At 40.5% G+C, this 23046-nt stretch overlaps 1 protein-coding gene across 2 annotated transcripts; it reads right to left on the reverse strand.

Moving 5' to 3' along the window:
- Positions 1–228: 228 nt before the first annotated feature.
- LOC308296265 (folylpolyglutamate synthase, mitochondrial-like) lies at positions 229–21960 on the reverse strand. 2 transcript variants are annotated; one of them, XM_080739472.1, is made up of 15 exons: positions 20883–21960; positions 20585–20707; positions 20261–20314; positions 19589–19653; positions 15455–15569; positions 14512–14589; positions 13848–13909; positions 13658–13760; positions 13059–13136; positions 11919–12072; positions 10558–10641; positions 8415–8562; positions 4802–4877; positions 4278–4341; positions 229–1400 (listed from the first exon to the last, which is right to left on the reverse strand). In XM_080739472.1, the coding sequence occupies exons 1-15, from the start codon at positions 20931–20933 to the stop codon at positions 1006–1008; spliced, it is 1650 nt and encodes a 549-aa protein (XP_080595598.1). In that variant the 5' UTR covers positions 20934–21960; the 3' UTR covers positions 229–1005. The 2 variants fall into 2 exon arrangements, with proteins under 2 accessions (XP_080595598.1, XP_080595597.1); XM_080739471.1 differs by having other exon boundaries at positions 20585–21960.
- Positions 21961–23046: the final 1086 nt, after the last annotated feature.

Consider the following 23046-nt stretch of genomic DNA (forward strand, 5'->3'; position numbering starts at 1 on the left):
AAACAGAACCAAATGGTACCCTTGGTTGTATTTCTATATCTACACTCTCAAGTAGGGCTGTCACAATTATTACATAATCGTCTAATCGCAATTATTTGACGCAATCGCAATTATTTTGTCATAATTGTCATAATCGTTTCCATGTTGAAAAATTATCATATTTTCAAATATTTTCAAAAATAGTGGAAATAGCAGATCTACAAGCTCACAACACGTCGCATCGCTACGCGTTGTGAGCTTGTAGATCAGCTATTTCCACTATCAATGTTCTTTTTCAAGTATAAAGTTGTCAAATATGTCAGTCATTTCTTTGTATAATAGGTTATGTGTCATATCTACCAGCAACTTCAAAGCCTACAAGCCAAACAGAAATGTAATTGTCAACGACAAAAACACAATTAAATTGTTAATCGCAATTATTTGAGTGACAATTAATCGTCATGTAAAATGTCATTATCGCGACAGCCCTACTCTCAAGAGTTACAGACCTGTAAGGGTCCATTTGGAACACCTGGTGGGTCCCCAGACCCGCTTGTTGAGAACCCCTGCACTAATAATCCAACCAAGGAAATAGGAGGTAGGGACATCACGTGACAACGGGGATACGCCATGTCCAGCCATGAAGCTCACCATGGGTGCCAGTATCGCGAGACTATCCACCGTTTCCTGTCTGTGAACCAAATCTCGCGATACTTCGGAGACAGAAACGATTATTATTTACTGTTATTATTATTATTTAATTATGCACTGTGCACATCGAAAAGCAAGTGATTGTAAAAATACCTTTGATATATTTTCTTTTATATTCCTGAACAGATTATATGACAAAGGTCTCAGTCGTTCATAAATAGTGTTTCTTCCAGGTTTGTTCATGAGCTGATCTAGCCGGCTCCATCATTCTGGCACCCATAGGAGCGTCATGGCCGGTCCCGGCGGTCACGTGGTTTCCCTTCCTTATATTTTAACTTCCTTGAATTCAACGGTTCCTCACGAGTCAACGGTTCCTCACGAGTCCAGCGAGGGGACAAGGTGTTGGAGGACCCCTCCCACCAGATACAGACTCCCAGTCACCAGGACGGAGATGTGCGGCGCGGCGCTCACAGCCTTGGCCCAGTCTGTGGAGGAGTGCTCTGATGGGATCCCAGGAGCCAGGAGGACCGGGTCTCTTCCCTGGCCGATCCACTGGAGGGCGCTGAGGATGCACGGAAAGACCAGGCTGCGAGTCCTGGAGTTGGCCACCGGATGGCGCTGATGGTGATGACGATGGTTGGGTTGGTCTATTAGCTGAGGAGCTTCTTCTGGCCCATTCAGACTCTGCCAGCTGTTCTGGTTGTCGAGGCAACGGGCTAACACTTGCTCCGCGGGCGTGCTCGAGTTGCTCTGAACTGTGGGAGAGCTCGCTAATGAGGGAAGGGCATGAGAAACACGTGAGACGTCGCTCTCGTTGTCGTTGGAACAGCAGTTAACCCATTTAGGCCTATTATTGAATGCTTTAACCAGTGAAAAATAGCAGATATACAAGCTCACAGCGCGGCACCGAGTGCCGCGCTGCGAGCTTGTAGATCTGCTATTTTTGAAAAAGAAATTGTGTGCAAATCTTTGAATATATGCATTTTCAAAGCAAACGTTTGTAACTTAAATTTTGCTTCTGGGTGGTCCCTGGAACTAAATATTTTGAGATGGGTGTCCGTGGCCAAATAAATATCATTTTGGGGGTCCTTCACATGAAAAGGTTTGAGAACCACTGACATAGTAGTCTCTCAAGAACAGATTAACTGAGCTCCAGTTAAGTGAAAAGGACCTTTTCTTTGACGATGGCTAGCCAGATTGCTGACATAGAAACATAGGGTTTTCAAAAAATCTTAGAAGGATTCAAAAGACACTTATAGAATCGGGTCAAGATTCAAATTTTCACGATTTTTCAAAAATAGCAGATCTACAAGCTCGCAGCGCGGCACTCGGTGCCGTGCTGTGAGCTTGTATATCTGCTATTTTTCAATAGTTAAAGCATAAAATAATGATACACAATAATGTGTACCCGTTCTGTTAAAAATGGCACTTTTCATTGCTGTTCCATTTGCACGAGTTGTTTCTACGTCAAATTTTTATTGTTGTAATTGTAATTCAGTCAAGGACAAAGAATGAAAGTGTTGGTTTATTTATTTTTCCAATGTCTTTAACCATTTGAAAGCTAGCAGCCCCTATTCTGGGGGGGGAACATAGGCCAGAAATAGCTGATCTACAAGGTCACAACAAGTTGCGGTAAGGATGCGTTGTGAGCTTGTAGATCAGCCATTTCTGGTGCAGAGATTTGGTATAGAAGGAAACAATAGCAGACCAAGTAATGAATACAGAGCCAACTAAGTTCCGTTTTACTAAGCATATAGGGTTTAAGTGGTTAAACAATGATGTAAAGAAAATAAATTCTACTTTAAGTTCTACTTTAATAGCAGATCTACAAGCTCATTAAGGTATCAAAATGCAATGCATTGTTAGGCGTGTAGATTGTTTTCACTATTCATCATCATATGACGAAGTTTTGTAGGGTCCATTTTTAGCCCAAGGAATGTTTTTTCATGCAAAACAAATGCTTTCAATGGATTCAGAATCATCAAAAACCCCTAGATAGACCCCTCACATGCTACTTAAGGAAGATTTTTTGGGGGGTCTTTTTTCCCTGTATGGTAAGTGAATTAGAGCCACCAGATCCCATGGGAAAAGTGCTTGGATCCGTCAATTGTTGAATTCAGCGAACAAAAATACCCCTAGGTGCAAATTTTCACGCTTTCTGCCGGAAGTGAACACATTATCCTATTTTTGTTACATATTTCTCCCACTATTTGGTTGCTCTCAGGTGTTGCCTGCTGAAAATAGCCGATATACAAGCTCATAACGCGTCAACGCGTTGTGAGCTTGTAGATCTGCTATTTTCAGCACACAATCAAGTGTAAAATCAGTCATTACGATGCCATCAAGGCCTGCCAAAATACAAGTATATAAGTTTTAGGGCTGTGAAAATGTGCCAAAAATAGCATTCGAATATTCGGCCGAAAATCCACCGTTGATTCGAATAAATTCGAATATTCGAAAATATCGAATAATTCGAAGCATTCGCAATTCGAAGCTGTTTATTCTAATCTTTTTTTTTTCTTTTTTTTTTAAGAAACCTTTTTCTTTAATTATTTATTTTATTTGCATTGTTATATTGCTGTTGGTGTACTGACATATTAACGTGTTTATTATTGTGATGTGCTATCTGCTTATTGTAAATCGCTTTGGATTAAAAGCATCTGCTAAAATGCCTAAACTGTAAACTGTAGAGACAGTCGCGGTCGTGCAGCCAGGTCCGCGTTGGTCAGGGACGTGCCGTGCAAAGAATGTTAAGAGAGGCAGGGGCTGACATTTCTAAAAGGGCATTTTGGCGGACAATTCTCTCTTAAAAGGGCAGGGGCTCAAGCCCCGTTTGATGTCTGTGTGCACGCAGCTGCCAGCATAGCATCGTCGTTGCGAAGCGTCACACTCACACTCACAGCAGCAGCCTGTGATGGAGTTGGAACAGCCACGACATGAAACGAGCAATTATAATCACACCAATGGAGTATGTTTTGGTTTGAACCAAATTAGGTAGTCTACAACTTCTACAAGAGTGTGACGGAGGGAGTTTTACCGTGGCTGCGTGCGGGGAGAATAACTCGTGAGAGAAGAAATCCATGCTTTGTGTTTTTCGGTGGAGAAGTCTCGTTGTCCGGCTTCCCGTCACTACCAAATGCGTCGCCCGTTTCAGATAGACTCGTTAATCATTCTGAATCAAGTTTAAAAGCACTGCAAGGCGAGTGCATCTCTCCACCGTCGACGGAATGGAGAGAGCTCCCCTCCCCTGCGCGGAGCGGACGACGGCCATGCAGTGACAGTGTGAATGGAAAGTTAAGCAGCTGGAGGTTTATTCTTCGCCGTATGACGGTGTTGCTAAATAGGCACCCTTAATGTACAAGCCCACAGCGTATTGGATCAGCGACGCATTGTGGACTTGTAGATCAGCCCACTTTTGCAGCAGCTAATGGAGACTTCTGCCTTGCGAGACCAGGGACCTTTTAACGTTCCATGCGCCCAGAATCTCGCGAGAAGTGCGGTAGATTTTTTTTAATTAAATATAAATTAATTCGAAGCTCAAGATTTTACTTTCGAATATTCTTTTATTGTTAACATTCGAACGAATATTCGAATAAAGAATATTCTTTCACACCCCTAATAAGTTTAAGTGGTTAACATGACCTTACCTGTGATGTTTGTATTCTGTTCAGTTATATTGGGGCAGAAAACGGCATAGTCAAACTGGCAAGGCTGCAACATACAGAAAAACAGACAGATTTTGTAAAACAAATTATTGTCAAACATAAAAAAACACTATTACATTTTACCTTCAGCAGAAGGTAGAGAAGATGGAATATACTGTGTGTGTGTGTGTGTGTGTGTGTGTGTGTGTGTGTGTGTGTGTGTGTGTTCAGCTGTACAATGTATCAGCTAGTACAATACCGATACAGATTTTGCTTCCACTTCTCTGGTCATTCAACCTACTACTACTCTCTCCAAAGGCGTATTCACCAAGCCATCTTTGTTCCTTCACTGATGTCTTTATTCACGTGTGTTGTTGTTGTGTTATATCTGCCTTGAGGCAAAACTACATGTCCTATTGACCATATTCTGTTGTGAGCCATCAGACTTGGTTATGGCCGCTGTGAGACTGTGGTCAATTAGTGATCATACATTCATTGATTGACATATGCTGAACTTGAACGCTCACCACTAGAAGTTTGAGCAAGGCAGCGGAGTCCCTGTCTCCTGTTGTGTTGAACAGCAGAACTCTAATACCACCACTCCTGTTTGAGAGAGAATGAGAGAGAGAGAGAGAGAGAGAGAGAGAGAGAGAGACAAGGTGAATGAGTGAGAGAGAGAGACAAGGTGAATGAGTGAGTGAGGGACGTTTGATTTCGTCAACTAAAACTATGACGAAAAATGTTAGTCGACTGTGTTTTTTTCACTGACGAAAACTAAATAAAAACGAAATAAAAACTAAGCTGTGATGACTAAAGTTAAGAATAAATATATTGACACTTTCATAAATAAAATAAAAACTAGACTAAAACGTTAGGGAGGGACTAGTGGAGAAGAGAGTCATTTTATGTTTGGTTGCTCTCAGCACACAACCAAGTGTAAAATCAGTCATTATGATGCCATCAAGGCCTGCCAAAATACATTTTAGTTGACTAAATCATTCTGTAACTAAATGCACTGCGACGCGTTATGAGCTTGTAGATCTGCTATTTTCAGCACACAACCAAGTGTAAAATCAGTCATTTTTTATTTATTTTGCCATCAAGGCCTGCCAAAATACATTTCAGTTGACCAAATCAACTGTAGATTTAGTCGCCTAAAAACGTATGATATTTAGTCGACTAAAATTAGACTAAAACTAAAACTTTTCAGTTGACTAAATTATGACTAAAATTAAATTAAAATGTTATTCAAAAGACTATAAAACGAAATCAAAATTTGCTGTCAAAAACAACATCGGTGAGGGAGAGGAAGAGGGGAGATAGAACTCAAAAGAAAAGACATGAAAAGATATGCATTGTCATTGTCATCAGATAATTAGCATATTTGAGTCAATATGCTAATTATCTCGTTAATTATGCACAATACAAACATTTACATGGCAGAAATGGATTCTACAGGACAAAATACATTAGAATCAACTGAGAAAAGTTTGGTATACCCTTTTATCGAAAGATTGTAGGGTTAGACCTGTCTAATACACATTAAAACATAATGTAAGGTAATGTTAACGGCATCAGCTTACAACTGGGCAAAAAATAATTATAATGACTTTGTCAAAACTAGATGTTTGTCTTTGTGGAATGAAATCTCATAATAAGTTTGAGTCATCGTTGTCTTGACATCCAACCGTTAATATAATGAGAAGGTTGTATAATCGCAAACAATAAACTGTTGGCTTGTGCTATACCATAAGATATTATTCAATGACCACAGCTCACCAGTGTCAATCCTCAAGATATAGTATAAGCTCACATATATTATTGCTGAATTAAATGTATCCAAAAAGAGGACTAAAGAAGCGGGGCATGGAGTGGACAATCAAATTGTTACAGTTGAGCAAGCAAGAAAAATAAACTTTACATTGATTTATCCTGAAAGTGCCTGAATCTATTTATAATGTCTTGCTTGATTCAGTATAGGAAGGGGGCGTGTGTGATACAATTTACTGAATCAATCAACTTAAAATTGTCTGGGGTGCTCCCAAAAGCCAGAGTAGACATTAACCCATTTAGGCCTAGAATTATTGAATGCTTGTAGATCTGCTATTTTTGAAAAAGTCGTGAAAATGTGTGCAAATCTTTGAATATATGTATTTTCAAAGCGAACGTTTGTAACTCAAATTTTGCTTCTTGGTGGTCCCTGGAACTAAATATTTTGAGATGGGGGTCCGTGGCCAAATAAGTATCATTTTGAGGGTCCTTCACATGAAAAGGTTTGAGAACCACTGACATAGTAGTCTCTCAAGAACAGACTAACTGAGCTCCAGTTAAGTGAAAAGGACCTTTTCTTTGACGATGTCTGGCCAGATTGCTGACATAGAAACATAGCTTTTTCAAAAAGTCTTAGAAGGATTCAAAAGACACTAGAATCTGGTCAAAATTCAAATTTTCACGATTTTTCAAAAATAGCAGATATACAAGCTCACAGTGCGGCACCGATAGTTAAAACATAAAATAATTATACACTATACAGTGTACCCGTTCTAAATGGGTAAATGACCCCAAACATGTTTGAAAGTGGTGAACACACTGTATGGACTACAGGTGATAGCCAGCAGATGGCGATGTTCTGCACCTGAATGAGAGGAAATAACTTTTGTTTTTCTCAATACCAGAATGCAAAGAATGACTTGCATCCTTGGAAAGAATGTTAAAAATGAAATGAATATAAAATATCGAAATACTGAATCAAGCAACAAACCGTCCGGTGTGCTCACAAAAGCCTGAATAGACGTTGAAATGTCCCCAAACAAAGTGAAATATCCCTTTAAAGGTGATACACCATGAAATTTCACTTTTCCTATTTTAAAACCTTTTTTTGGGGTCCCACTAGCACCTTCTATCCTCACAAAGTCCCATTTCTGACTGTTGTGTCTTTCTCTGGTTTTGAGAAGGCAAAGGTTAAAAGTATCCCACGGGTTCTTAAAACAGGCTGTCCAGATTTGCTGCCGATTGTGACGTCATCATCGGCCGTTTTTGAAGATTTTTTTTTTTTTTCAAAAAAAAGTTTTTTTTCAAAAGATTTTTTTTTTTTCAAAAAAAAATTTTTTTTTCAAAAAGATTTTGGGAGGGTGGCGCAGTTCAGGCCAAAGGTGTTACTGCAGCTGAAATGCTCTGAGAGCCATTCAAAAATGAGAGAGGCTCTCTATTCAGGAGTGGTAATTTAGCCTCAAACCTTTTGAAAAACGTTTTTGGGACATAAACAATATGACATATACTTTTTAAATGCATGGTGTATCACCTTTAAGACCAAAAAAAGGACAATCAGACTTCTGTAAACTAGGGTGTGTGTCTCTGCACATATACAGTATGAAACAGAGCTGTTACCTTTAAATGCATTTTGAGAAAATATAATGCTGTTATTTGTTCCAAAAGCTTTATACCCTGTATATATATAAAATGTCACAATGCGACATAGCTCTGTTTACACAATGCTGTACCCTCTCCTAATGTATATATGTTCCCCATTTTCAACAGTTTTTATTTTATTTGTGACACTTGCTTTGGCAATGTAAACGTATGTTTTCTCATGCCAATAAACAGGGTTCCCACACATTTTTACCAATTCATTTCCAAACCTTTTCCAGAATATTTAACCCAATTTCCAGGACTATATAACAATAATTCAGCTCAATAACAGGTCGCTTACTCCTATGCGCAATGCCCAAAGACAGGTAGTGTAGTGTTTTCAGGCCGTGACCCCCGAAATAACCATGTTTTAACTGGGGACCCGGCACCCTGACGAGCACTAAGAGTTGAGGAATTATTTATAACACGGTTCTATTGTGAAAATTGCGTTGCGAGGCGTTGTGAGCATGTAGACCTGCTATTTTCACAATTTCTGTCTCTAATATTTGACAATTTGGCCCATGTTTAATTTGTCATTTCAGAGGTATTAACAAAATCAATAACCAAAGACAATGCATAGCTATTTTTCCCAGGACCTTCCAGGACCCTTGATACATTCCAAAACGTTTCCAGTACTGGAAAAATATTTTTCTAATTTCAAAATATTTCCGGGAATTCCATGACCGTGGGAACCCTGCAATAAAGCTCCTTTGAATTGAAATTGTGTCTCACCTCGACAGGTCCCCCCGCTGCGTCTCCTGTGTGAACCACCGGGCACAGGCCTGGATACTGTCTGTGGTGTGAGCCCCGTCTATGTAGTAGGTCACGGGGCCGTGCCTCACCGTCTGACTCCGGCCAAGCCACTCTGTCTCCTGCAGTCCTTGGAGAGGAGGAGAGAGGAGATCATGAACAGAGGGGAACGACGTCATAAAAAGGGGAGAGAGGAGCAATACAGCAGGGGTAACATGCCAGGATAGCGGGAATGTATGCAGGTAAGGTGGGCAGAGGGGAGAAAGGATGAAATTAGAAGAGGAAGAGTAAGAAGGATAAGAAAAATCACACCCAATGTGAAGTGAGCGTGGTCGTGCTTGCATAACGTCTTCAATTGGTAATTGTCTCCACCAGGCCCGAAGGCATGGGGGAGAGTATGTTTTCCCCTTCGTCCGTCCGTCCGTCCGTCCGTCCGTGCGTGCGTCCGTCCGTCCGTGTGTCCTCGCAGTTTGTGTGCACCTAATCTCAGTCGCCGTTGGCCCGGTCGCTGCCAAAGTGAACACACACATTCCCTGGATGCCAATCTAGAACCTCTGCCCTAAATTTTTCAAATGGGCCTTTTCTAGCGCAACCTAGTGCACATTTCTGTGCACTACTCTTACAGATTTTGTCCAAAAATCTTACAAATCGGAAGGCAGTATCTCGACATCTCGATCAGTCCGATTTCGCATATTCCATCCTGATTGGCTAAGATTGGCTTCCAAAGTTTGTAGGATTGAGCCGTTTTGAACAAAATGCCTCAAATCCCAAACGCAAAGTGCAATTATCATGAAATCGCGCACACACGTTCCCACTAGGTCGAGGAAGAAATGCCACTTCAAATTTTTTAAATCAGCCTCATGGTGGCGCTATAACAGGCCGATTTGTGGTTTTACCTATAACTCCACCGATCAGTTTTAAACTTTGTAAGCGCACTCCTTAGAGGCCAAAGAAACACCCTTTCCCTGCATTTTTCACATCAGCCTTTTATAGCGCCACCAGGAGGCCAACTTATGTAAAACACAATTTTTCCTATTATTCCTTGAGATTTTATCCAAAAATCATGCAAATCGGTACACAGTATCTCTATAGTCATGTGATCAAGTCCGATCTGTCTGATATTTCATATTCCATCCTAATTGGCTAATATTGGCTTCCAAAGTTTGCAGGATTGCTCCGTTTTTGAACAAAATGCTTCAAATCATCAACTCAGCTTGCGATTACCGTGAAATTTGCCACACATATTCCCACTATGTCAAGGAACAAATGCTACCCTTTTCACGTTGGCCTGTTATAGCGCCACCAGCAGGTAGACTTTAGCAAAACACATTTTTGGAACACAATGCCTCAAATCATGCATGCAGTGTCCGATTGCCATGAAAGGTCTAAGGTAAAGAACATATGCCAGCCTTTTTACATTGGCCTATTATACAGTAGCACCACCAGGACGCCTGGCCTGGTGGAGACCTGTGCTCGGAAGAGCACTGCTTCTAGTTGGTGATGTGATACAGGCTACACACACACGCATATTGCTATGGCAAAACGCTGAGGAAAACACATTGCTATGGCAAAGCGCTGAGGAAAAAGACTAGGATATAAGTCTAGGATGTAATTGGTGATGTAATATGGCTACACACACACACACACACACACACACATATTGCTATGGCAAAACGCTGAGGAAAACACATTGCTATGGCAAAACAGTGAGGAAAAGTGGCTACAGATAATGGCTACAGATAATTGGTGATGTAATATGATGTAATTTGGCTACGCACACACACATATTGCTATGGCAAAACGCTGAGGAAAACACATTGCTAAGGCATAACGCTGAAGAAAGGTGGCTACAGACACACGCACAGCCACTCTTAGGAGCGGTTTACCACCGCTCAAAAAGGTGAGGAGGGGGCATAAGGAAGGAAAGAACTGAAAAAGATTGACAGAGGAGAGAGAAGGGAGAGTGGAGAGACACTTTAATCAGGTACTTTTTTTATCCACAGTGGTTTTACCAGCTGTGTTCCCCCCGCCTTAGGACACAGTTATGTATGGCTGCTAGTATTTTCCATGGCAAACAGTAAACTCTGAATGGAGACATGTGCCAGGTTATAAAGCTCCTATTCACCTTTCTGCATCGTCGAGCTGAGCTGGAACGCAGTTGCCTGGGAGCCCAGTCTCTGCTCTGGTGTTGGTGGCGAGTATAATCCTTCTGCAAGGAACAGAATCGGTGAGCCTGAGCATCTCAACTATTAATATTTATAGTACCTTTTATAAAAATATCGCAAATGTATCAAAATACACGACTATGAGATCAATATGTAAAACCATTCACAAGCAACCTAAAAGGGCAACCAAGGAGCGCATAGGGAATATTAAATTATCAAGATGTTTTCAACAACATGCCATTCAAACAAAGCTCTAAACATTACACAACTAAATAAAAGGTTTCCCTGAAAGTCATGCGCTGTATTAATACAGCAGGATGTCAAGCAGCAGCGATAGCACTTCAATTGTTTCAGACCTGTATATCGTCGTTGTCGGGCGGAAACCTCGTATCTCCAAGTTTCAAATTTGTACGTTCTTTCGCAAAGTAAAGCCCTGCTTCATCATACAAGGCCGTTGCACTAAAGTAGTGAAAACAGCAGATCTACAAGCACACAACGCCGTTGTGTGCTTGTAGATCGTCTGTTTTTACTAGTTTAAATAATTTTTTAAATGATAAACGCAAAACGAACGGTTTTGGACATAAAAGGTTTTCACCCGACAATGATGATATACTAAGTCAGCTAATTATATCTTTGTATTGATATTATATAGATATGATACTATATATTATGTATTGATAAAAATAAATAAATGCTGCTATTTGTTCCAAAAGCTTCATACCTTGTATATACTGTACTCTGTTTACGCAATGCTGTACCCCCTCCAACTCTAAATATGTTCCCCATTTTCAACTGTTTTTATTATGCTTTGACACTTGCTTTGGCAATGTAAATGTATGTTTTCCCATGCCAATAAAGCAACTTTGAATTGATATAGTCGCTGTATTTGGCATTTTGCCAAGGGGTGATTCAAGGTCACACTAGGGCTGTCACAATTATTACAAAATCGTCTAATCGTGATTATTTTACATAATCGTGATTATCTTTCATAATCGTCATAATCGTTTCCATGTCAAAAATAGTGGAAATAGCAGATCTACAAGCTCACAACGCGTCGCGATGCGACGCGTTGTGAGCTTGTAGATCGGCTATTTCCACTATCAATGTTCTTTTTTAAGTATAAAGTTGTCAAATATGTCAGTAATTTCTTTGTATATTTAGGTTATGTGTCATATCTGCCATGTGTAACTTCAAAGCCTAAAAGCCAAACAGGAATGTAATTGTCAACGTCAAAAACACAATTAAATCGTTAAATCGCCAATTATTTGAGTGACAATTAATCGTCATGTAAAATGTCACATGGTGACAGCCTTGACTCCACCTCTCTGCTCCGCCTCCTGGCGCAGTAACCAGCTGTGGCTGAGCTGCAGGGCCAGTGAAGCGTTCCCGTGCTGGTGCTGTCCGGCCAGGCCCAGACAGAGAGGCGGGCCTTTAGATTCATATTCCTCCAGCTCTGGACACACCCACAGAGGACACTACAAACACATAGAAAAAGCAAACAACGCGTTTGTTAGTTACGAATTAAGAGATTAGCTTTAGGCAGCCCATAAACTGGAACTGCAGGTTCTTACATCGCTGATGGAATTAGGTGTGAGAATGCGTTGTCTAGAGTTTATGGTTATCGTACACATAATTGTCAGGTAGTTTTGCTTGTCTTGTGTTAAGACTGTACATATTCTCCACAGTTGTAGTTTGCTGTATGGTTATTGTTTAGTGCAGTGTTTCTTAAATGGGGGTACGTGTACCCCTAGGGGTACGCAGGGATACTGCAGGGCGTACAGTATGTGAGAAAAACTAGAAAATGGGAATAATCATGTGTTTTACTTTTATGGTTAATGATAAAACATTGACAGAGTTTGTTTGAACTGTACATTTCTAAACCAAATTACATCAATAACTTGACCAGTATTAACTGTTGGAACTGGATGGAAAGCAATGTTTATTTGCCATGCTGTTTAATTTTGAACATTGGCATTGGAACTGGATCTTTGATGTCAATTTTGCTGTAGTCAGGGGAAGGGGTACTTGGCTTCGGAAATCAGTATAAGGGTAGCCTAGTTCCAGACCCTGAATCGCTAGCCACACCCCTTTAAATTTTTTGTTTTAACGAAATGTCAATTCAGGCTGAGTGTCAGGCTAGTGTAAGGGGGTACTGCAGCCAAAAAAGATTGAGAACCACTGGTTTAGTGGATGTTCTGGTCATGTGTGTCAAAGCAAGCCTCAGTTCTCTATATTTGTATGGCCAAAGGTTATGATCTCTGATGTCTGTTACCGTTTGCATTTTAAATTTCAATTAAATGTAATGACAGTCATATCCATAGCTCACGACGCAAATGAGAACAGCCTCTTTATCCATAAAACAATGAATGAACTGGAGTTCTTTCAGTTCATATATACACAGTACAGACAGGCTTGCTGGAGCTCAACAGCCTTGCTGAAATCAAGAGTGAAGACATCTCACCCCGATCTCTTGAGCCCTGTCCTGCAGAACACTCAGAGGGCTTGATGGCTGCCTGACAGTGAAGGCTGGGACACCAGGCTAGAGACACAGACAGGGTATCAGAAGAAATATTCTATTTTCTATCAAATATTTTAGAAAAGTTGACAAAATGATTCTATATATGTTATCATATCTCTGCTGTCGGGCCGAAACCTCCAAACTCCAAAATGTTCATTTTCGGGAAAATGAGCTCAAGTGGAGTTAGGAGGTTTTGTTTTTTACTACTTTTCATTGGTTGAATATTATTTTAACCAACACACAGACGTAAAGGGTGTTCAATAGCACATATTTATGAAAAAAAGAGAGGGCCAATCGGGTGGAGTTAGCTGGTTTAGCAGAAAGTGTGGAGTTAGGAGGTTTTGTCCCAAGCACTTTTTACTACTTTCCATTGGTTCGATATTATTTCAACCAACACTCAGATGTAAAGGGTGTTCAATAGCCCTGATTCATGCCAAAAAATCTAAAACCTCCAAAATGGAGTTAAGAGGTTTTGGCCAGACAGTGACGATATACTTTAGAAAAGTGGGGGAAAAGAATATTCCATATTTTGAATCACGTACTTTGAATATGCCAGCCTTCTGCCAAGCGATCTTCTCCACGGTGTGTCCAAGCAAACCGGCGTGGTCGATGCCTAGAGACGAGATGCCACACACCCAGGGCTTCCTGTGAACCAAGGACATTGTTGACCGACCTTCAGAAGGCCTACGGATCCCATCCTCCAAATGCATTTCAATGGCCGCCAAGTCCTACCTGACAATGTTTGTGCAGTCATACTGGCCTCCGATCCCCACTTCAATGACCGCTAAATCCACCTGTCACACAGAGGCATGTCAGTGAGTGGGGTTCGGCCCCTCGGGGCGGAGGGCTCCGTCGTTGTAGCGATACGATATGTTGGTACACGGCTGTGGGAGGTATGCGTGGTATGCTGCTGCACGGGGCAGTGGTTCTCAAACATTTTCATTTCAAGGACCCTTTCTTGATGAAGGTCCGAGTGACCGAAATACATTTTTTGTTAAGTGAAAACAATGTGCGGGACACCCCCTTTTTTCTGCTATTCAATTTCAAGGACCCCCAAATACTGTATATGTATTAGGCCACAGAGCCCCATTTGAAAGGATTTTGCGCCAGAGAGCCCCCATAAAAGAGGATTTGTCAATATTTGTCAACAATCTTTAAAAATACCCGATCTATAAATTCACATATTGCAACGCGATGTGAGCTTGGCTTGTAGTTCGACTATTATCAAACAGCCAAAGAAATAAAATAGAGGTTAAGGGTTTAAATTGTCCCTGTTTTTGCCGGTGGCACCCAAGCAGGACCCCTCCAATTTGAAAACCAGTCGTTTAGGGACAGTGGAGTGTTTGTTGAGTGCATGCGTGCGTGTGTGTGTGTGTGCGTGCAACTGAATCCTCACCCTTTCCAGGAGAAAAACGTGGAAGGCCAACAACGTGAGGAACTGGAAATAGAAAGGCATGCTTCCTCCATGGTCCTCCTGTTGAACCATAGCAACACTGGTTAACCACCTTTAACCGGCAGCAGTTCCCTTTTGGGGGCATTATAGGCTAAAAACATTTTTCATAACTCTTCCCAAATAGTGAAAATAGACGATCTACAAGCAAATCTGCCAAAGCAAAAAGAAAAAGAAAAAAAAGATAAGAACAAAAGAAACGAAAACCAAATAGCTTTGGGCAGGCTAGTTATGCTCAATATCTCAAAAATACACTACCGGTATATGCAGATGGAAACTTGTAAATTGATTGATTGATTGAAGAATTTATTAGAAGTTTGCAATAGAAAACAAGTACAGTTTCATGACAATACAAATCACTGGTACAAGGTCAACTAAAAGGAGATCCTAGAAAGCCGAGGCTTATTTCCACAGGAACCACACAAGGTCAACTAAAAGGAGATCCTAGAAAGCTGAGACTTTACTTATTTCCACAGGAACCACACTTTAAGTATCTCATATAACAGTGAAAGACAGACTGAGATTAGCTGCTGCTGGGGGGATAGGAAAATACACATAAGTATTGCATAACATCTTGATAACATAAATTGACAGTAGATAACAGATATTAAAGTGAGTGGATCAACTCTACTGTGAACCATGGCTGTATAATGCTGTACAGTACGTACAGTATAGCCTACCGTATTGTAAGGCTTGGACTGTCTTTTGACTCATACAGTACGTGTATGTGATGTCTTGCATTCTATCTGCCTGTACGTGCATGTGTGCAATGGTTATGTGTAAATGTTTTCAACGTTTTTGTCCCTAAATAAAAAGATTCCTGTACATTCACAGCACTGGATAAATACAGTAAATCATGATTTTGATAACTGGTGTCTATAAAACCTACCTTTGTCACAGCTAACTGCTCATAGACTTCCCAGAAGTATTTGGTGAAAAGGTCTTGGCTGATCGGCTGTCCATTTATGCGTATTCTCTCTCTGACATGAACCAGGTGTGGAGAGCTGTGGGATAAACAGATCTGGGTTAAACAGTGTTTACAAATGTTTCCTAGCGTTAATACTCTTCCAGATGTAGTGCAGTCCAATCCATATCAGCAAGTTTAACCCATTTAGAACGGGTACACATTTTGTGTATCATTATTTTATGATTTAACTATTGAAAAATAGCAGATATACAAGCTCACAGCGCGGCACCGAGTGCAGCGCTGCGAGCTTGTAGATCTGCTATTTTTGAAAAATTGTGAAAATTAGAATTTTTACCCGATTCTATAAGTGTCTTTTGAATCCTTCTAAGTTTTTTTGAAAACCTATGTTTCCATGTCAGCAATCTGGCCAGCCATCGTCAAAGAAAAGGTCCTTTTCACTAAACTGGAGCTCAGTTAAGCTGGCAATACACTACAAGATAATCGGGCCCGACTGAATCGGGTAGAATTAAACACTACAGGATCATTTTTTCAGATTATTTTACCAGATAATCTAAACGGGCTCAGACTAGCCGTTTTGAACAGTCGGGCGCTCCGCACGCTACAGGAGGATTCTATCCCGATTGAGTCGGGCTCGAACATAGCAATAATAAATAATATAATGAATACAAGATGCCACGGGGGCTGTTCTGAGAGCTGTGCTTTGCAACACGCACGCACACGCACATACAAACACATGACGTTATCCACTGACTCAACACACAACACCGCCTCACGCAACGGAAAGAAAAAAGCTTCAATATGGAAGTTGTGTCCTATTTTGATGATACTATGAGTTCACTTTGACACGTTTCATGTACATCCAACTCTGACATCCCCTCTCCTGCGTTAAAGTGCTGCTCCGTCCTTCTCATGGTGCCTGATTTATGATTAGTCGTATGACTGTGTAGCGCACCCAGAACAAGATCTCCAAGACCAAATTGTGTCTGTTCCGTGTAACGTTGTAGGTTTGTAGATCAGGATGAGCGTGTACTTCTTTGACGGGATTTATGGTTCTTTGAAGTCGAGCCGGATCTCTGGGATCCGTTCCTTTCAAAGAGCCGTTCAAAAGACTGGCTCATTAGTTACTTTGTAGATTTTGATTATAATTACAAATAACTTCAACCCTATATAGGTCTACATTTATTTCTGCCATATAGGTAGGCCTACATACCTGCCATTTGAAAATTGCTCACAATGCACGCATTGTGAGCTTGTAGATCGGCTATTTTCAAAAGATTTTTCTACATTTTGTTCATTGGGAAATCTGTGAAACAGGACATTCTGCCTAATTTCTACTATTGCCTATTGGTACTCTCTGTAGGCTACTTTAATTAAATGTTGAATGATACCAATACGTTTGTACTTTTCCTCAAGTATATTAACATTCCAAAAACCTCTACTTGTGGCAGAGTATTTCCACATTGATTGCAGTAGGCTATTTTCCCACCACTGTTCATTAGAAAGGAACGGCTCCCTACTGCGAACCGGATCCCATCGTTCATTTCAAAGAGCCGTTCAAAATACTCGATTCGTTCGCGAACGTCCCACCTACTTGCAAGGGATGTGTGCTGGTCGCAGTCTTTCTTCTCTTTGTTTGATATGCGCTGCCGTTGAGTTTTAATTTAAATCCTAATCATTCATGATACAACCTGATGGACGGACGGACGCTATGAAAAGTGTGTCTGTGTGCGGGCGCGCGTGTGTGTGTGTGAGTGAGTGAGTGAGAGGCAGAGGGAGAGGTGGAGAGAAAAAAAAAAGAGATGGATCTGTCACTCAGTCAGATGTATGCTCAGAGACTTGCGTCTATCAGCGGCTGCTGTACCTATTTTCTCTCAGTCCCCTGCTGCTCTTCCAGTCTTCCAGACCAGTACTGGTCCAGGAAAATATCAAACATGTTTGAAAAGAGTCGGGCTACCCCCGATCGTCCTCCGAGCCACTCGGCTGGGCTCCGAGTGGATCTGTGAGACCTCACGCTAGACGACGTTCATGCCCGATTGTCGGGCCCGTTTCAGTCGGTGGCAGCCCGATTGTCGGGAGGGTAATTAAATAGCCCGATTATCGGCTAGTGTGCGGCCAGCTTTAGTCTGTACTTGAGAGACTACTATGTCAGTGGTGCTCAAACCTTTTCATGTGAAGGACCCCCAAAATGATATGTATTTGGCCACGGACCTCCATCTCAAAATATCTAGTTCCCGGGACCCCCCAGAAGCAAAATTTTAGTTACAAACGTTTGCTTTGAAAATACATATATTCACAGATTTGCACACATTTTCATGACTTTTTCAAAAATAGCAGATCTACAAGCTCGCAGCGCGGCACTCGGTGCCGCGCTGTGAGCTTGTATATCTGCTATTTTTCACTAGTTAAAGCATTCAATAATTCTAGGCCTAAATGGGTTAAACAATGACAGGAAGATTATTAGTTCATTTAGCGGCAATCTGGCAAGCCATCATCAAAGGAAGGGGAACGCCCACTTGGGTTGTCCCTCTTCCTTTCCTAGAAGCCCAAGCTATCATGACTCTGTCTCGAGAGAATGATTTAGCAGTAGCACACTTTCCAGAATTGCCTGGATGCTGGAAACTCAATACATCTGGACAAATGCTTAAGAAGATGTAAAGAAGAGAGTACACTTGTCAAACAATAGAACAGTGGTCCCTTAGTTCATTTCCAGCGCCAACCTAGACAATTCAAACCATTTCATTTTTTTTAAATGAGCATGGGGAATAATTTGATGCAGGTGAACAATAACCTGTTGCACGAGGTCGTTTCACACACTAAACAATGTCAGCCGAGCGTGCCAGTTTACCATCCTCTAATACAGGGGTCTTCAACAGGGGGTCCGGGACCCCTAGGGGGTCCCCAGAGTTACTACAGGGGGTCCTCCAAATCTTTGAGTGATAGAAACATTTTTTTCCTCCTTTTTTATATTAACCACTTGAAACCTAGCATCCATATTCTGAGAACTTTAGCCAAAAATAGCAGATCTACAAGCTCACAACGCCTCGCAGCGCGAGGCGTTGTGAGCTTGTAGATCGGCTAAGAGCAGATCGGCTAAGAGCAGACTAAGTACAGAGTGAAAGCTCAAGTTTATATGTATTGACAAGTGGTTAAATATCTGAAAACACAAATTGACATGAATCCAAAATACACTGATGATTGTGCTGTCAAAAGATGAAACAATATGGAATCTATGAAAAGGTTGTGGGGGTCCCTGCTTCATCTCTCTCTCAACTAAGGGGTCCTTGGCCTGAAAACGTTGAACACCCCTGCTCTAATATGTATTGTAGAGGATCAGGTCTGACTAATGCAGGAATTGGTACAAAGTGGCCAGACAGGCAATCAGGCATTTTATAAAGCGTTTTTTGTATCTCTGAGGGATAAAGTTAAAAGAAATCTGTGGAAATGGTGGAACATTTGTGCACAATCCCAATGCAAACTCAACACTCTGCTTTCTTCATTCTAGAAGTCTTGGCTGAGAAACACATTTGTGTAATAACACACCCTCTATATTCACATGACTTTGGCCCAAGCAATGCTTTCCCGGTTTTAATGGTTAAAAACAAATGTTTGCACAAAGTGGACATCAGATTGGTGTAATATTACCAGCCTCTCAGAGCATACAGATAAACTCTTGCCATGTGATTATCTTTACAATAGTCCATGTGACTCCACAAACAACAACAGAGGTTAATCATTGACATACTGTATACAGACAGCCAATGCCAAGTGGGGCAAAGTGCGACATCATAACAGGTTGAAGCCGTTTGCTCTAAATTGTCACAAACCTTGTGTTTATTAATCTGCATTATGATTGACATTTTATGGATGTATAATTATTAATAAGAAACACGAAATAAAACTGCTTGCACATCGGGCTGCCGTTTTTAAAAATATTGAATGCAACCAGTGAGTGTGTCCTGGTGACGTTTTCAGACACATGGATGTTTATACATGGTTGTATAATAAGTCTTGGGAGAACTATCATGTTGAAACAGAATCAACGTTTTGAACTGAATTAGCACATTTCAAAAGGGAATTATTTTATTATAACAATACCTGTAAAATCCAGTTCGAAGCCCATGATTCCTGAGGATTCTCTCCGTGAATGCACAGGTTGATCCCTGGAAGAAGAAGAAGAAGAAAGCATACTTAAATGATATATAGGTAGGTATAAAAAATATTTAAACCTTTGGTAATCTCACCTGTAATTTAGATCATTTAAAAAGGAAAGGTGGTGGAAAGATACTTTTACTTTACTGGAGTATTTTCCAATTATCAGTATTTTTACTTCCACTCCACAACATCTCAGAGACAAATATTGCACTTTTTACTCCATTAAAATTATTTGAAAACTTTAATTACTCTGTAGATTTTGATTATTATTATTACAAAACATACATTAACCACTTAATCCCTCTATTCATTCAGCCATTTGAAAATGTTCAAAAGATTGCTATACATTTGAAAACTTGAAATGGGTATTTTTACTTTTGGTACTTTAAGTACATTTTGATGCCAATACTTTTGTACTTTTACTCAAGTAAATTTTAAATTCCACACTTTTACAGAGGATTTCTACATTGCATTATTGAGTATTGATACCTTTACTTGAAGTCAAACATTTGAGTACTTTTGCCACTACTGGTTATATGAAAGACACCACATCTTTCTAAATGAGGGCCTTCTGGCTGATAATGTGATAACCAGCTGTCCTACTGTAGAGCCTACCTTCCCTTTGGTTCCTGTCACGTGGATTATGTTTAGCTTGTCCAGCTCCTGCACCTACAATGGTAAAGATATATATTAATAGCCAGGCTATATCAGTTTGTTTTGACATAAACACTTCCAATGGTAGAAAATCAAAATAATAACAGAAATCTCATCATCACTACTAACTCTGTACAGGATTTAAAGTTTAATTCGGGTCAAGGGAAGGGGCGGGGAAAAGAGATTCTGATTCGTGGCTGTAACTGTAACCAACTTCGCGTGCTTGTCATCGCGTGCATGTTTCACATATCTGTTGTAGCCTACTGTACACAAACACATACTCACTTTGAGGCCTGTTCGAGAGAGAAACGTGTACATATCCAGGAGCTGGCATTCTGGACTGTCTTGTTTTCTACGCAAACGTTCCAAAACATTACTCTGCAAGGAGTTCAGGACCCGAAGAGCTCCCTGCAGTGACAGACATAAACAGAAATACACGCACACGTAGCCTACAATATCATCAACCCAAATAACAAGCATGTGAAACTGTTTCCCCTCCCATATCCTCGACCACAAATGTAACACTGCAACATATAAAGCCTGTTAGCACGTTTGGATGTGTCATAGAAAACAGAATACGCACGTGAAAACCTTTGATCTTCGAGATGACAGGTAAACCTAGTGCGGGAGGCATGTTCGCTCGTGGCTCTCCGTTTACATGGCAGCAGCAGCCGCGTTACATTTGAATTTCACGCACGGACGGGCTGACCACAGTGAAAAGAAAAGAAATGCTCATCACTGGTTGCAGAAGAACCGTTGCTAAATGAGCAGATCGTCGGTTAGATTAACAACTCGTGAGATCGGACGGTTAACCAACCGGCAACCGCTCACTATATCCGCCGATTCTGACTGTACGCACTCAACTCACCAGTTGACTAGACTGTGCCGGGGTCAAGTTGCTTTGCAAGTTGCTGGTCCGGTCTGGGTCTATGCCGGATACGGAAACGTTTCTTGCGTGTATGTGCGCGTGCAAATAACCGGATGCAGTAGACGGGCTTTAGACCGGATCACACTGGTTGATTTTGATTCGCAATAGAAACCAGGCTTCCCACGGGTGCTGCGAAAAGCCTACGGTCTTTGGGAGAAGCGAGGTTACAGCAGTTGACGTAACGTTGTTGCGAGATTGCATTCTGCATGAATGAGTGGTGTTGTCGTGTCACAGGCCTGGAGGCGATATCAATAACGTTACAACATTTTATTTACATTTTAATTCCAACATTTAATTGAAGCGTAGGCTATATTGGCCAGGGTGGCTAAATAAATGCGATTTGCTTGCGAAAAAGACAAATCCTGTTAATTGTACTACTTTATTATTTATTTATTTATTTATTATTATAGGCTATTGTACAAAATATAAACACAGAAAAATTACAAAATATCAGGACAAAACGTAGTTAAACTAGAAAAATAAATAACTTAAAAAATATAATAATACATAAATAAATACAAGTAAAAGTGAAATTAGAAGGTTGACAGAGTTTAGGCAACAGCATATATCACACAATCTTCTGGTTTTGATAGGGTTTTACCCAGCAACAAGCAAGTATGCGCAATAGTCAGTCCTCCTTATACAACAGCCTTTAAAATAAAGCCAGTAAGCTACAGTAGGCTCCGCTCAAATTAAAATAGACAAATACTTGCCTCGTAATCCATTTGTGTGCTGTAACTGTAAATAATGTTCAAGGTAGGTTGGCTGGGTGACAAAAAGTTTGGACTTTATTCTTACCTCTCAGAGATGACCCCTCTCTGTGTAATGATTGGTCAAGCTTGTATTGACCCAAGGAAATTATAGATTTTTCAAGATAACAAAGTCTGCACATTTAAGAGCATTTCTCTGTGCATTTGTCTGTGGGATGCAATGTTAAATTTCACCTTATCAAAATGTGTCCCTAAATTAACGTAATAAATAATGCTTAGACAGATAATCTAACTATTATTGAACAGCCAACAACTTAAAATCCAACAACTGTTAACGTACCATATAGATATATCATATAATAGATATAAATAAATCTACAAGCTCACAACATGTTGCAAAGCGAACTTGTCGATCAGCTATTTTCAAACTAGCATGTAAGGCTTATGGGGTTAATAATGCTTACAAATGAAATGACACACAAGCACATATCCTCAGGCCTTGAGACCATCTTTGACACTATATTCTGTGTTGCAAATAATATAATAAATGTGTTTAAAAATCACTCAAACTAATATAATGAATGGCTTCAAATGAAACAGGAATGTTTGCTCTTTCCTCTTACCAACTGCTAAAAGATTACCATAAGAGCAATGGAATGGTGTTGAATGTTCAGCTACATTATGTGATTCAGTCACAAATAGAGCTACAGTATACAGACAAACATTGCTGCCCTCTAGTGGCTGAAATAATTTCTACCACAAACATGCAGCAACCTTCCAGCTTTATAGGAATTTCACAAAATGACATACCTGTTAGTAGTTGGCCTTTGTTCTTTATTGTTGGAAAGATAGCTATGGACATTAACCCGTTCAGGTCTAGAATTATTGAATGCTTTAACCAGTGAAAAATAGCAGATATACAAGCTCACAGTGCGGCTGCGAGCTTGTAGATCTGCTATTTTTGAAAAAGTCGTGAGAATGTGTGCAAATCTTAGTTTGAGTATGTACCGGTAGTTTCAAAGCGAACGTTTGTAACTCAAATTTTGCTTCTGGGGGGGTCCCTGGAACAAAAAATGTTGAGATGGGGGTCCGTGACCAAATACATATCA

The sequence above is a fragment of the Nannobrachium achirus genome (assembly GCF_963921795.1).
Source record: "Nannobrachium achirus genome assembly, chromosome: 12".
In the NCBI taxonomy this organism is placed as follows: domain Eukaryota; kingdom Metazoa; phylum Chordata; class Actinopteri; order Myctophiformes; family Myctophidae; genus Nannobrachium; species Nannobrachium achirus.